Source organism: Erigeron canadensis, chromosome 1 (genome assembly GCF_010389155.1).
Source record: "Erigeron canadensis isolate Cc75 chromosome 1, C_canadensis_v1, whole genome shotgun sequence".
Classification (NCBI taxonomy): Eukaryota; Viridiplantae; Streptophyta; class Magnoliopsida; order Asterales; family Asteraceae; genus Erigeron; species Erigeron canadensis.
Window position 1 is genome coordinate 18781241 of NC_057761.1, and position 14314 is coordinate 18795554.

The 14314-nt window shown below is 36.3% G+C and overlaps 1 protein-coding gene and 1 long non-coding RNA gene across 4 annotated transcripts; both read right to left on the bottom strand.

Annotated features, from left to right (window-relative positions):
* Window positions 1-283: 283 nt before the first annotated feature.
* Window positions 284-13391, bottom strand: LOC122605858. Of its 3 annotated transcripts, none has more exons than XM_043778820.1 (10): window positions 13090-13391; window positions 12926-13003; window positions 7832-8126; window positions 7513-7739; window positions 7298-7400; window positions 5734-5834; window positions 5143-5317; window positions 3738-3908; window positions 1158-1258; window positions 284-657 (listed from the first exon to the last, which is right to left on the bottom strand). In XM_043778820.1, exons 1-10 carry the CDS (start codon window positions 13342-13344, stop codon window positions 598-600), a joined length of 1566 nt encoding a protein of 521 aa, XP_043634755.1. In that variant the 5' UTR covers window positions 13345-13391; the 3' UTR covers window positions 284-597. The 3 variants fall into 3 exon arrangements, 2 of the variants coding, with proteins under 2 accessions (XP_043634755.1, XP_043634762.1); XR_006324738.1 differs by lacking the exons at window positions 284-657; window positions 1158-1258 and adding exons at window positions 2300-2809; window positions 2904-3474; XM_043778827.1 differs by lacking the exons at window positions 284-657; window positions 1158-1258 and adding an exon at window positions 3483-3629.
* LOC122605878 lies at window positions 1425-2290 on the bottom strand. The gene is made up of 2 exons (XR_006324741.1): window positions 2029-2290; window positions 1425-1934 (listed from the first exon to the last, which is right to left on the bottom strand). It is a non-coding gene; the product is annotated as an uncharacterized LOC122605878 (long non-coding RNA).
* Window positions 13392-14314: the final 923 nt, after the last annotated feature.

The following is a 14314-nucleotide window of genomic DNA, read 5'->3' on the forward strand; positions in this document are numbered from 1 at the left end:
ACCAAACTAGACTCGTTTTTGGAACAAATTTTTTCAGGCTACAGAAGGACCAATTCACGGAGCATGGTGAAACAACATTGTTCATGCCAAGCTTAGGGGTTTACCCAACAAATAATCATTTTCGTCACTAATTGAAGCCCTCTATACTCTTCTTTGATTCGCTTGTCTAATAACAAATGGTAATTTCATGCACCACATACTATACAATAACTTGTTAAGCAAATTTTACAAACATATTAAATCAAAGCTGATGTTGTAATGTAATATTTAAGAAAGCTAAAGCTAAAATAAAATTTAATAAATAAATGATCAAAATTTTACAGTGTACATGTAGCTTTTTTTATTTGTACATGTGAATACACAAAAAACCTGTTCTGGCTCCACCTTTGGGTCTATAAATTAACAAGAGGATAATACAACACTATACGTATAAATGTACATCAACAATTCCAGTGTTCACATCATTTTCATGTTGAAACGCCAGTTGTTGAGTATGTGTTCAATGAGGTTTCTCCTGTATTTAGCTATAGACTGTAGCTACGCGAAGTATCTTCGTTGGTAGAAAAAGCATATATGCTATGCACCATCAATTGGTAATTAGGTTGAATCATGAATTGTCAAAAAGTCTATTACACATGGATATAACTGTTCTGGTGCCTACATGTTCAAGGTAGTTAAAACATCAATAGTTACGTCCAAAAGTTAACAAAATGGTACAGATTGACGTGAATACGGTACCATCTGATTGACGTGAAATATGTAAAAGATTGAGAGAAAAATGGTACATATTAAAGGATAGGAATCAAATAGTCAGTATAACATGTTTATGTCAAAACAGCTCACTATGGACCATACGGGTGAGATTGGAAAAAAGGTCAATTCTGCTCTTATCTTTAAAAGATCAAAGAAAAATATGAGAAAATAAGTTCACTAGAATAAAAACAAGTTAAATTGGTTTGAAGTCGCAAAAAACGTAATTCAACCCCTAAAACCTTTTAAAGTATTTCATTCAAACCATGTCAAAATAATATTTGGCACATTCTTTCTGACACAAGTGTTGTTGAGACAGCACAGTAAGACCTACTTCAGTCTGTTATCCAATGTACCCCATTTGACTAAAAAAAAACAATTCGAATAAGGAAAAGATAATTACATACCAAGCGACCGCCGACAAGATCATAGTGAGCATAGTGTGGGCCCGATGGCTCACCAAAAACTTTGTACATGGCTAGGTGTTTAGGAACTAGTTTGATTGTCTCTGTTTCCATCAATACCAAAAAGAAATTGACTGATGTTAATTGACAAGATAAGATAGATAAAAAAAACATGAGAGAGCGCATGTTGACCAATTGCTTATGAGTGGGTTGATTCACGTCTTAGATAACAAGTCAAGTTGTTCTAATACAACAAAATAACTAAAAAGGTAAAGTTTAAAACTTAGTGATGCATTTAACATATCAAATTGATTTATCAAAAATTGGAAAAACGTTGTAAATTGTAATAAATAAAGTTTATCAAATCATATCCAACACATAGATTATCTATAATAATCACACAAATTCTCTCTCCTCTATGCGGAGATTTTGCATCCTTGAAACTCGCTTTCATCTCGCTACCGAGCTACTTAGCAAATCTGTCTAAATCAAAGGATTTCGTTTGAAGTTGTTGATTCATAACAGAGTTTGTTAACAGGTCAAGATTCCAAATTATTGTGAAAAACGACCTTTGTTCTGCAGATGATCTTGCTAGGGGTGATAAGAACTCTACTAATGTACTAATGGAGGCTGTAAATGCTTTTGAGAACATGTTGGGTCTCAAGTTTTCCTAAACGTACAGTGTTCTTTTGTAACGTTTCGGAGCAGGTGAAATAGCTATCTTGGATATACTACCACTCGAAGAAGGTAAACTTCCTGTTTGTTAATATGGAGTTCCCTCTAATCATCCAAATTATCATACAGGGATTGCAAAGTATTAGTGGAAAGCATGGAAAAATAAATTTCATAATGGAAGAATAAATCAATATCTTACACAGGGAGACTCCAGCTTATCAACTCTATGCTGTTCTCTATGCATCACTAGTGGGCGTCAGCATTCTTTCTTCCAGCAAGTATCATTTATAGTCTTGAAAAGAAGATACATGGATTTCTTTGGTGACAAGGGAAGATGAAAAAAGGGAAGGCTAAAGCCTCATGGAAGATGACTTGCCTCTTTACGTTTGAAGGTGGTCAAGGTATTGGGTGGGTTTCTTAAGCAAATAAGGCGTTGATGAAAGTTCATATTTTGGAGTATCTTTACCAGGTAAAGTTTAAAACTTAGTGATGCATTTAACATATCAAATTGATTTATCAAAAATTGGAAAAACGTTGTAAATTGTAATAAATAAAGTTTATCAAATCATATCCAACACATAGATTATCTATAATAATCACACAAATTCTCTCTCCTCTATGCGGAGATTTTGCATCCTTGAAACTCGCTTTCATCTCGCTACCGAGCTACTTAGCAAATCTGTCTAAATCAAAGGATTTCGTTTGAAGTTGTTGATTCATAACAGAGTTTGTTAACAGGTCAAGATTCCAAATTATTGTGAAAAACGACCTTTGTTCTGCAGATGATCTTGCTAGGGGTGATAAGAACTCTACTAATGTACTAATGGAGGCTGTAAATGCTTTTGAGAACATGTTGGGTCTCAAGTTTTCCTAAACGTACAGTGTTCTTTTGTAACGTTTCGGAGCAGGTGAAATAGCTATCTTGGATATACTACCACTCGAAGAAGGTAAACTTCCTGTTTGTTAATATGGAGTTCCCTCTAATCATCCAAATTATCATACAGGGATTGCAAAGTATTAGTGGAAAGCATGGAAAAATAAATTTCATAATGGAAGAATAAATCAATATCTTACACAGGGAGACTCCAGCTTATCAACTCTATGCTGTTCTCTATGCATCACTAGTGGGCGTCAGCATTCTTTCTTCCAGCAAGTATCATTTATAGTCTTGAAAAGAAGATACATGGATTTCTTTGGTGACAAGGGAAGATGAAAAAAGGGAAGGCTAAAGCCTCATGGAAGATGACTTGCCTCTTTACGTTTGAAGGTGGTCAAGGTATTGGGTGGGTTTCTTAAGCAAATAAGGCGTTGATGAAAGTTCATATTTTGGAGTATCTTTACCAACCGTAACTCGCTTTGGGTACAATGGATTCACTCTTATAAACTTATAGGCCAGAGGAAGTTGTTGCAACTTAGAGAAACTATCCGACCTCATGTTCGATCTCTAATAGGGAATGGCCAACTGACCTCTGTTGGTTCGATTCTTGGAGCGATTATGGACCTATATGTTCTGTTACAACTCCAAGAGATATTAAAATGGCTGGCAACTCATAAACTGATACAGTTTCTGATCTAGAAGATGGAATCTGGAAGTGGCCAACAGCTTGGTATCACCCCTATCCTGTTCTTGTAGATATTTACCCTCCTAACAGTTTGGAATGAAAGGAAACTTCGGCCTCAGTTGTTTGGGATACGATACAATATAGGCAAGACGTTGTTCCGTGGGTATACATTGTGTGGTTCTCCAGTTTATTATATTTGTTTAGAACAATGGACACAGATCATACCAGGTCAATTTAACTGTCATGAAGAAAACAATACTCATTATTACCCAACCTTGTTTTGACCCTCCCCTTATGCTACCGCTACGAACTAGAAAAGAAATTTTTATGTATAAACGTAATATACCATATACAGCTTCAGGTGGACAAATGAGATCAAGGTCACCAGCAATGGCTAAGACAGGAACATCAATATTCTTGAGATGATCTTTGTAGAAGAAAGTTCCACTTCTGTCACGTAATCCACCTTCTTGAAAGGCTGTTGTTAGCTGCAAAAGTAGTTTAGCAGGCACGGTACCTACTCAGAGAAACAAGCAGATGGAAATAGAATGTAACTAGGGAAGTGATTTAAAAGGTTGGAAAAGACTTATCGAACACATAGCAAGAAGGAAGTGAGGAACATATACAATAAGTAGTAATTATTTAAGATAAGCCTGCCTATATCTCGAGGAATAACATTTGGGGGCTCACAAATTCTATGGAGACGAGCAGACATATGATCTACTACTCGTAACGTTAGTAATACGGCACTCTCAAGTGAGGGCCAAGTTGGTTATTGACCAGGATACCTTCACCAGGGATTGGGAGCTCAATCCTACGGTGTGGCCATTCCTTCTGAGGCGGCGCCAATTTCCAATAAACTTTTCCCAGATTGAGTTTGCGTAGTGAACTTAAACTCCATAAATTTAGTTGGTTAAAGGTCATACACTCATACACCACAATAACGAAAAACTACAAAATAAGGCTACTTATGCCATTCTCAATCTCGATTGAACGATTAGAGTTTCTTTCAAGATTACTACGTAATTGTCCTGCCAACTATTAAGCTACTTTTTTTTATAGTTATAGAGCTACAGTTTATCACATTTTAATCCCTCATATCCAACATACTTGCACACTTTACTTCCTTTGAAGCATCAAATAGTCAACTCTCATGATACTTCTATAAGTAGCACTGTACAATCTATTGATTGACTTTTGAAAATTTAATAAACAACAATCATATGTGCAAACTAAAAATTTCAGCTTATATCTTTTTCAAGTCTACTTTTTTAGCTTTTTATTGGAAAACTCAATACGTACTCACTACCATCTTCCTACAGATGTGGCTTTCTGGGAACTTATACCAGAATTCATCTCTCTTTTTGGCCTATTCCCATAGTTACAACAAGATAGAATTTCAAGGAACAACCTGGCCTGATCAAAACCTGGAAGAATATCCCTTTCCAATCACATCAGAAACAATCTCCAAATTTGATATCTAATTTTAAAGTGTCAATGGTTGATAAGTTAGCTCATCGGTAATCTACAAAATTAACCGGAGAGCAGTTCTAGTCAAGTAGTGCATCAGAACGACAGAGAAATATTAAGTACAGTAACAAATCACTGTAGCATTTTGTCAAAATATCAATCTAACAAACTAACAAAGCAGATATAGATAGAAAGGATGGAGAGCTGAAGATGATTCATGCCATTGGAAGATTAAAGGGCATATATCAAATTTTAATATGAAAAGAGAACTGCGAACTTACAGAAGTTGTTCATAATGAACTTCTCCATGAGATCCGGATGCACCATATCCTGTGCAGTGATGAGACGGTTTAACCAGGACATAACATATGGAGGGCGAGATGCAAGAGGGTAAGCTGCTGCAAGCAATGCACCTAGAGGAACAGCTGGAACACTTAAGGCGTGAGCCGGATCTGCCTGTGCCTCGCAAACAACATCACATCATACTTTGATTACAAGTGCAATGACAGAAACAAAAGTAAAAAATGTATCCATCTTAATTTGCGTAGCCAACTATTTTTACCCCCAAAAAAATCCATCAGACTTTCAAAAAGTTCCATTTAAGGCAATTTACAGCCTTGACGGCTGGTAACTGATATGTAATCGACTAGCTGCATCTAATTGCTCCATAAGCACAAAAGTTTAGAGGGTTGATGATATATAATTTTAAACGTTTGAAAGTTTTAACATAATTTTGAAAGTTTGAGGGGTTTTTTACAGGAAGAAAAAGTCTGGTCAGCATAAATAAAACTTTGACCCAAGTTTTGCTTTATGCAAGTAGTAGCTTGATCCAAAACTACCACATGGAATAAATCCAAAGTGTATGTGTTTACCAAGGGTGTAAGTAATTTCAGTGATGATTTTGATGTGGTGTAATCAAGTGAAGCCCCCAAAGTAACAATTGCAGCCAACCTGGAGTCTCTTCCATCACAAACTTGTAAAAGAATCATATATCAGAACCTAGATGTTGATGAAATATAACGTGACCCATTCCCAAATGCAAACCAACTGATTTTTCCAGATAATTGACAGTTTCATTATCCTCATATAAAACATTGCATATAATAATCGAAGCACCACTTAAGCAAACATTATAAATACATGGAACAAGAAAGATTTGTGTGCCGGGGTTGTTACGCCACGTCTCCATTTCTTTAACAATATAATCTATATTAATGAAAAAATGACTTGTCGTAGATCTTCTGTATTGTCTTCAGAACTTAAATTTTTTTATAAATAGATAGGTTATTTAGTTGTTACGCCACGTCTCCATTTCTTTAACAATATAATCTATATTAATGTAAAAGTGAACTTTTTTCTGCTCCCTATGCAAACGAAAGAGCTTTCCCTGTTCAGGCACTCCGGAGATGGCGAGCCATTTTTTACTCAAATGTAGAGGTCTAACTAGGTTTTTTGTTTCCTGTGGCCGGTTCAAGCCATTTCCCTATCCACCCCAAAGATATTCGCCTAGGACAGGATTCGAACCTAAGACCTTTTATAAGTAAACAGGAATCCTTGCCACTAGAGCACTTGGTGATAGTTTCTGCTCCCTATTTCAAGTATCTTTAAGGCATGCATGCATATATTACTACAGCGATTCCTAACAAGATGTAAAGTTGATCTTTTAAATTTGGTAGTAACCATCTACTAAAAAACGGAAGGTAGAGCCGTTAAGGTAGCCATTTCGAACATTTTATTCATGAAAAGGTTTGTGGGTTGTTTGATCTCTAACGAGTGAGATGGGACAACTAAACAAATTAGTTAAGAAGTAATGGGTCAAATCGGTCGAAAGTCCCCCGGGTATTTTAAAGCATGTTTCCTATGTCACTCCATGAAAGAATAACATTTATAATTGTAATTGTAGTTAATGTAATCATATCACATATATTAATAAACTGGTGTTTGGATCAATGCAGCCTGAATTAAAACTTACGCACTGTGACCCGTTACCCAACTTACCAACTTTTCCAAATTTGAACACATTCAGCTCCCCGCTAATGCAAGTAGATAGAACTATAATTAAAATTAGGGTTGATAGTTTTCAATTATATCAATTAAAAAAATTTACTTTTATGCCCTAGTTCACAGATCACTCACATGTCCCATCTTGTACATTCTGTATTCAGAGCATTTCTTTAGCAAAATTCATTATTCTTAACCTTAAAATAACTACATGGTATGATTTTGATTGAATACTAAGTTTGCATGTTTTATATGTTCAATTCCATTCCGTCTGCTTAGTTCTGCTAGTGGCCAGTTAAGTAATCCAGTTACTTCAATTTATCTAGTTTACACTTCCATACTACACTCCATTGAAAAAAGCCATAACTTCAATGAAGGAGATGAGAGTAACTCTGACACCCAGAGAAGCAAATGAAAACTATGTATATATCATACCATTTCGAGCGAGCATTGAGTAGAGCAAGATACCACCCATAGAATGGCCAATTGCAAGTAACTTGCCATCTTTTGGATTGCATTGTCTTTGTATGTATTCCATCTGTTTTACAGAGAACAATATAAGAAGATTTATCTTCTCCATTTAGCTGTTCGCAATAGATGAATAGATTTCACAGTAAAAATAGTGTAAAAAAACTAGTTTGTGACATCACCGCAGCAGGAACATCCTCTTCAAGGTAGTGGTCAAAGTCCCAATTATACTTCCCAAGGAGGTTAATCTGGGTTTGGAGGCTTTCAATTGTGGAAGAAAAGCGATCTAACAAATCAGTGAATGGTGGAGACACTGATCGTTGACCTTCTTCGATAATATCTGCAAGACTTTGACTTATATCTCTTATTTGGATAGCAAGAGTGGAATTTTGTAAATTTTCCGGAGAACCTGAAAAATATGCAGAAAAATAGTATAAGTTTATTGGAAGTAATACTTGTTAAAAACTTCACAACCAAATATAATAATTATCTTTTATCAACCTTCCTTAATCAGGTTCGATAATCTCTCTGAAAAACGCTTAAAAGTTTCGCTGAATGTCATCAATAACTGTGATTGATCAGATTCAACAGTCTTTTTATCTTCTTTAGTAGAAGAAACTTTACTTTGTGCAGAAGAATCAGAATTGAGGCTGTTTGGTGAATTCATCCGCTCAGAAGGAAGGCTTATTGGCTCCTTGACATCCTTAGAGGCCACCTCTGAACTCAATCCGGCTCCTCGAAATTCTAGGATCCATGTATCGAATCCTTGGCTAGCCATGTGACGTGCGAATGAAGACTGCAAAAAATTCAATGTCAAAAATAGAAACTAAATACTGCAGGTGACAAAAAAACAGAAAATTAATTCAAAAGCCTTATAAGCAAGTAAGCAACACATTGTGGTAATTAGAAACTAAATGCTAGTTACAGATGCAGCATATCCTTCCCTTTTTATAAACACTAATATACCATATTTACCATAATGACTAATGTACTCTCTAGGTCTGAGTGTTATGAAGTGGGACCACAGCTAACTGATCATAGATTTTACAACCAGCCCGGGGAAATCTGAATTTCATTCTTAGAATCCCCCTTTTTTGCTTCTATAGTGCCGTTTAGAGTTACTTGATTTTAAAGTGACTATTTGCTTTGAAAATAATCATGTATGACCCTGCTTGTTTACTCCAGATTCTAGAATAAGCATGTATCTTATGAGCATTAAGAACTACTTATCTGCTTTTGAAAAGCACAATAAGCAAGTGAATAAGCAAGGGCACCCTCATATAATATCAACCAAACACAACACCATACTTCACTTCTTATACAAACATATAATGCACTCTTTCTTCAGACTCATTTACATTGTGATCAACCACTAAACCAACCTGACATAATATGTTTTTTCTTAAACTGAGATTTGGAGGTTTGATTTAATGGCAGGTGCTGTTAAGACATTTTAAAATGCAAGTAAAACTATCAGTCTACAATGACAGATTAAGGTTGTGGATAGTTTAGAGACCATCCATGTAGTTCACTACACAGTTAAATTTGGCAAATTACATCACGATAAGGAGCATTCAGAATTTGTAAACTAAATTTTACAATGTATCGCACATAAAATTTCTTTTAATTGTACTGCATCTATTAACAAACCTCCATATGGAACAAATATATTAGAAATTATATATGCACACACACACAATAATGAGAGTATTGAAGAGAATGAACACGAAGTATTAACGTGGAATCTCACACTTAACTGTGTGAACTAATCCACGGGGGGGCAAAGAGGTTTTCTTATTGATTTTCCACACAAAACATGTACAAGATATGATAGAATATATACGCTACAATTAGGGTTTAGCAAAACTAGCTCTCCAAGTTTAGACAGAACAGAACCGAGTCTAAGTAATGAGGCCGGCTGCCCAGCCTAAATAAATAAGGCCTTCTGCATTTAGATTATGCTAAAAGTCTGTAGCATTTTAGTGGGTCGTAGACAACAATACGCCAACAATCTCCCCCTTGGTATCTTCAAACCTCAAACTGCACCATCTTTAATATCTTCTGTACATCTGTATTAACAACCCATCAATTCTTCAATGCGCCTAATTTACCCCCGTATCTTCTCATCAGTTCACCTAGAGATGAGAAAAAAAACCGAAACCCGTGACCCAACCCGGAACCGGCCCCAACCGACCCGCCTGAAGGGCTAACGGGTCACGGGTCAAGCTTTTGTTGCATTTTTGGGTCACGGGTTGCGGATCGGGCTAACGAGCTGGGGTCGGGCCGGGCCGTGTTTTCGCGGGTCGGGCCATTTGCACATCCCTAAGTTCACCTGTGTTGGAGTCAATCAGTTCATAAAGAAGATTTGAAAATGACAAACAGATTCAGAAATACTTAAGTCTTTGGTTCTGGAGTTGAGTCAACTTGGGCTAATCGAAGCTGAGTCAGCATGAAGATCTTCAGTGTATTTTATAAGATGGTATCATTCAAGTTGCATCAATTAAAATATTTGCACTTGGTCTGAAGTCGAAGATAAAGATCAACGATAGAAGGCCAAGCTCATAGGTGGAAATCAGCTTGGTTCTTAAAGTCAGCTTGGATGGTATGGATACAACTTAGAATATTGCAAGTGCTTTAATGTTGTTATACAACTTTGGATAACTATCACTTGACTGGATAAGCATCGGGAAGGACAATCTAGAGTGCCAATTGGTGATTGTAATCATTCCATGAGGTGTCTATTATCATTTGGCTGTACGATCGTATTGGAAAGCATCTGGGGAACAAAAAGGACAATGTCACTATCATCCGGTACTGATCTTGCAGAAGCCATTGGATCAAAACGCATGGAAGACAATGGACGATATCTAAGGCATGGTTGATGCCTATATAAACCAGCCTTAGAGTCTCAAAGATGTGTGCATCCATTACGTATTAACTCTCATAACGATTAGAGCAATCAACTTTGGATCTGTGTTGTGCTGATATACTCAAGTTAGGCTAGTAGAGTTAATATACAGAGTTGTAACTTGCTATTCAACCATGTAGTTAGATTTCAAAGGTATTTATGTTCCACAACTACTTGTAAATCTTTTATTCATCAATAAAAGAATTAGTTGAAAATAATTTATACTTTGTTCTTGGACTGCATTTTACTTTATTGTCTTTTATATTTAATTTATATTTTCATTGGTGCATCTTTAATGAACTCAGATTGATTATTAACAAAGATTGTTAAAAGACTTAATATTCCGTACTAAAGTTTAAAAGTTGTATTCAACCCCCCCCCCCCTTTTTTTCTACAACTCATCCTGTTATCCCCCTTTCGGGACCTATCAACCTGAAGGCCTGTTAAATCTTGAGATTCAACTCATCAATCACAGCTATCTCTGCCCCTGACTCGTCCTCTGTCTCTACTATGCCACTGAAACGAATTACCAGAAATCTTGAGAAGAAACACTCTCCTTTATAAGCAATTAATAATCTGTCAGTTGAGTTCCTAGTTTTCAAAACCCACTGTCGTCCGGAAGCTGTAATTGAAGCTTTGACCAATCTTCCCACTGAAACGATGTCCCCTGACTGGTATAACCTTTCAAACTTGTTCATCTTGAATCTTTACATTAGCTCTAGGTTTCTTTCTTGCAAAGCGCACCTTCTGACGAGATTCTATGAACCAGGCGTCCTTCTTCTTCAAAATAATCTATGATGATCTTCTAATGCCAAGGTAACAAAATATAAAAAGCCTTTCTTGTGTCCTCGTGCTACCACGAGATTACCTTTAACAACTTTCAACTGTTTATTCTTCAACTTAACCTCGTGCCCCGGGTCATAACGCAGAACTGAACTGAAATTAAACTCTTCTTCAAGGATTAACCCTCCCTCGCGTATTTCAAAGACAAGTAATATAAAAATTGTCTATTCTTCAACTTAACCTCGTGCCCCAGGTCATACCGCAGAACTGAACTGAAATTAAACTCTTCTTCAAGGATTAACCCTCCCTCACGTATTTCAAAGACCAAGTAGTACCTGCTAAAGTTGTCAAATCAACATCTCCTATGCCCGTAACATCAAGTATATCATTATTCGCCAGCTTAACTTTTCCAAAGTCCCATACTTTAAGCTTCTTCAACGTCTAACTGTCGTGGGTAGCATGAAACGAAGCACCAAAATCCATTACCCACCGAAATTTTTCCGTCTATTGCCATTACAGTGACTAAGCGAACAATCTGATCACGAAAGAAACGTCTAACAACGGAAAAATCGTAATTCTACTGCTGATTAATGCCGAATACCCAAGTCTACTGCTGATTAAAACTGTATACCCAAGAAGCGACTGCTGATTACTGCAACATACCCAAAATCAAAGCTTACTGACCTTGTATCCCAAAATCAGCTGCTAATCATGAACTAAAAAAATCCTAATTTGCCAAATCCAGCTCTAATCTACCCCATTTGAACCCTAATCTCCAAAATCATACCTAATTGAGGCTGTTCTGGCTTATGATGGCGGCTGTGGTGGCTGGTTAAGTTGTTTGAACTTTAAAGAAAGGGGGACCTTTTTTCTTAACATCCACATGAATTTCACGTTACTTGTGGATAAATGGATGAATAAGTGCAAAATTTGCCACATGAATTTGCCACGTTACTTGTTTGAACTTTAAAGAAAGGGGGACCTTTTATCTAATATATCCTTTTGTTTTACCTTAAAGACTCCTCCCAATTCTAGTAGTAAATTGTATTAGTCAAATGAAACAACAACAGCAACAACCGTACCAACTCCCACTATAAGTGAGGTATCGACGAGATGTAGACAGTTTTATCCCTACCTGGAGGTAGAGAGACTGCTATCAAAAGGTGCCAACGAAAGCATGTGAGGGCAAATGATGTGTATGTGCAGAGGTGGTCGTGTGGGTGGGTAAGAAAGGGAGGGTGTCGTGTTTAGTGTAATTATTAAGAGCAAAGTCAAGTATCTATCCAAGGAGACCCAAGTCTCCAAGGAAGTCTACTAGGAAACTACCCTACCTAAGGAGAAATAGTGCACCCATCCTATTTATCTACCCTATTTCTAATCCTTTAAGTATTCTATCAGTGGTCACATCCCCGGATAGGCCGATCTTAAGTCTATCATCCCACCTAAGCTTAGACCTACCCAGACTCCTCAAGCCGTCAACGGCAACTGATTCCACTCTCCTAACTGGAGGTGTTTAATCTCTCTGCTTGACATGCCTAAACATAGTCAAAGAAACCCATACTAGAGACATAAGAAAAACTCCAAAACTGATGGTTAGAATTTACAACTTGATCTGTTAGGGAAAATAGTTTGGTCCATCTTATTTTAGGTTAGTGAAACATGCAGAATAATTCCTTGGTTATGGAGACGGAGAGTCTTCCGGAAAATATTTTGGGGCTAACCCAAATATATTACGATCTCGCTGCATTGATGAGGTAATGTGACCCAAAAGGGTGATCCTAGATTAGGCCGTTGTGTGAGTTCATTGATATATTGTTAAGTTGCCAACAATAATACACTTGGTAAGGTAGAAATATCAACTAATGTTATGTATTTCAAAGCTGAAACATAAAGTTTAGACTCACCCCAGGAGCAAGATCATATCCAATTGCATTTGTGCCAACTCCACTCAAAAGCAGTAACGGATGATTCCTTGGAGGTGCCTAAATTCATTCAATCGTTCATGATATATATACATACATATATTATATATATGAAGAAAAAGTCAAAAAGGGAGGGGAGTGCTGACCTGAGGAGGAGGTTTGTAACGCCAAAGTGCGAGACGCCAATCGGAATTATGAATGGAAACGTAATGAAGTTCATCGGCAGTACATATCGGAGGCTTATCAGATACTTCTATTTTCAACGCCGCCGTACGCACCGGTGTACGCACAGAAACACGTCTATACGGTGGCGTTTCGTAACGATTTGGACGAGGATTGATATAGCAAAACGTGGCTGCAATTTGAATAGCAGAACGAAGATCTGACTGTAGCATCATCATTTTCTTTTCTTGTTCCTTCTTTTTAATCTGTCAGATTATTACTTATCTATAACATACTGATTTTTAACCTAAGCAACATGGTTTGGATGGTAAACATCCCTGGCGACGGAGGTCAATCTTCGTCCAATGCAAAGGTTGGAGGGCTTAGCTACCCTTTAGACAGAAAGCTACATCTTAACTTCCTCATATACCGTCGAGGTATTAAGGCTCAAAAACCGTAAAAGACGGCAGTTACTTTATACTCTCATTTTTAACCTCGTTTTGATTGTTATCTTTTTCTTTTTTTTTAAGAAAATGAGACCTCGGCTCCAAACCCGTAAATGAAAACATCGTTTTTTTTTTACCATCGTAGAAAAAAACAAGGTTAAAAGAGCAATTTTGCCACTTAAAATATGTTAAAAGAGCAAATTTGCCATTAATTTTTTGAAAGGCCTAAATTTGCCACTAAATAGCTATAATAAGACCAAATTTGTCACTTTCTACAAGAATTTTTTTTTTATTTAGATTTCCTACATTGACAATAAACATTGCAATTATTCTCTTATGTTCTAAATGACGTTTTAAAATATAGTTTAAAGAACGTGGAACTTTGAACTCTTTTATAAAAATACATACACATACACACACAAAAACTCTAAATGAATACACCTTAGATTCATGTTTGATTAATATGAACAATATTTCAAGTAACCAACTTTATCTTTTTAGTTGGTCATGTTGATAACTGAATATTTTATTAAATCGTGGGCATAATATGTATTGTTTCATATGAGTCTCACGTATTAGAGAAAGTGTACATACATGTATGTACGAGATTTCAAATATGCGATAATAGTTTGAAATAATTGGAGCATTAGGTGAAAAATTGTTGGTGACAAATTTACCTATTGTTATATATATTTTTTTATAGCAATTTACATTTGTAACTTTGTTTAGTGGTAAATAAGGGTATTTCAAAAAAACCAATGGT

Coding starts and splice junctions, on each gene's coding strand:
- LOC122605858 (XM_043778820.1), bottom strand. CDS start 13,344: ATGATGATGCTACAGTCAGATCTTCGTTCTGCTATTCAAATTGCAGCC. Junction 3,909..5,142: donor GTTCATTATGAACAACTTCT/GTAAGTTCGCAG, acceptor TTCTCTGAGTAG/GTACCGTGCCTGCTAAACTA. Junction 658..1,157: donor ATCTTGTCGGCGGTCGCTTG/GTATGTAATTAT, acceptor TTGAACATGTAG/GCACCAGAACAGTTATATCC.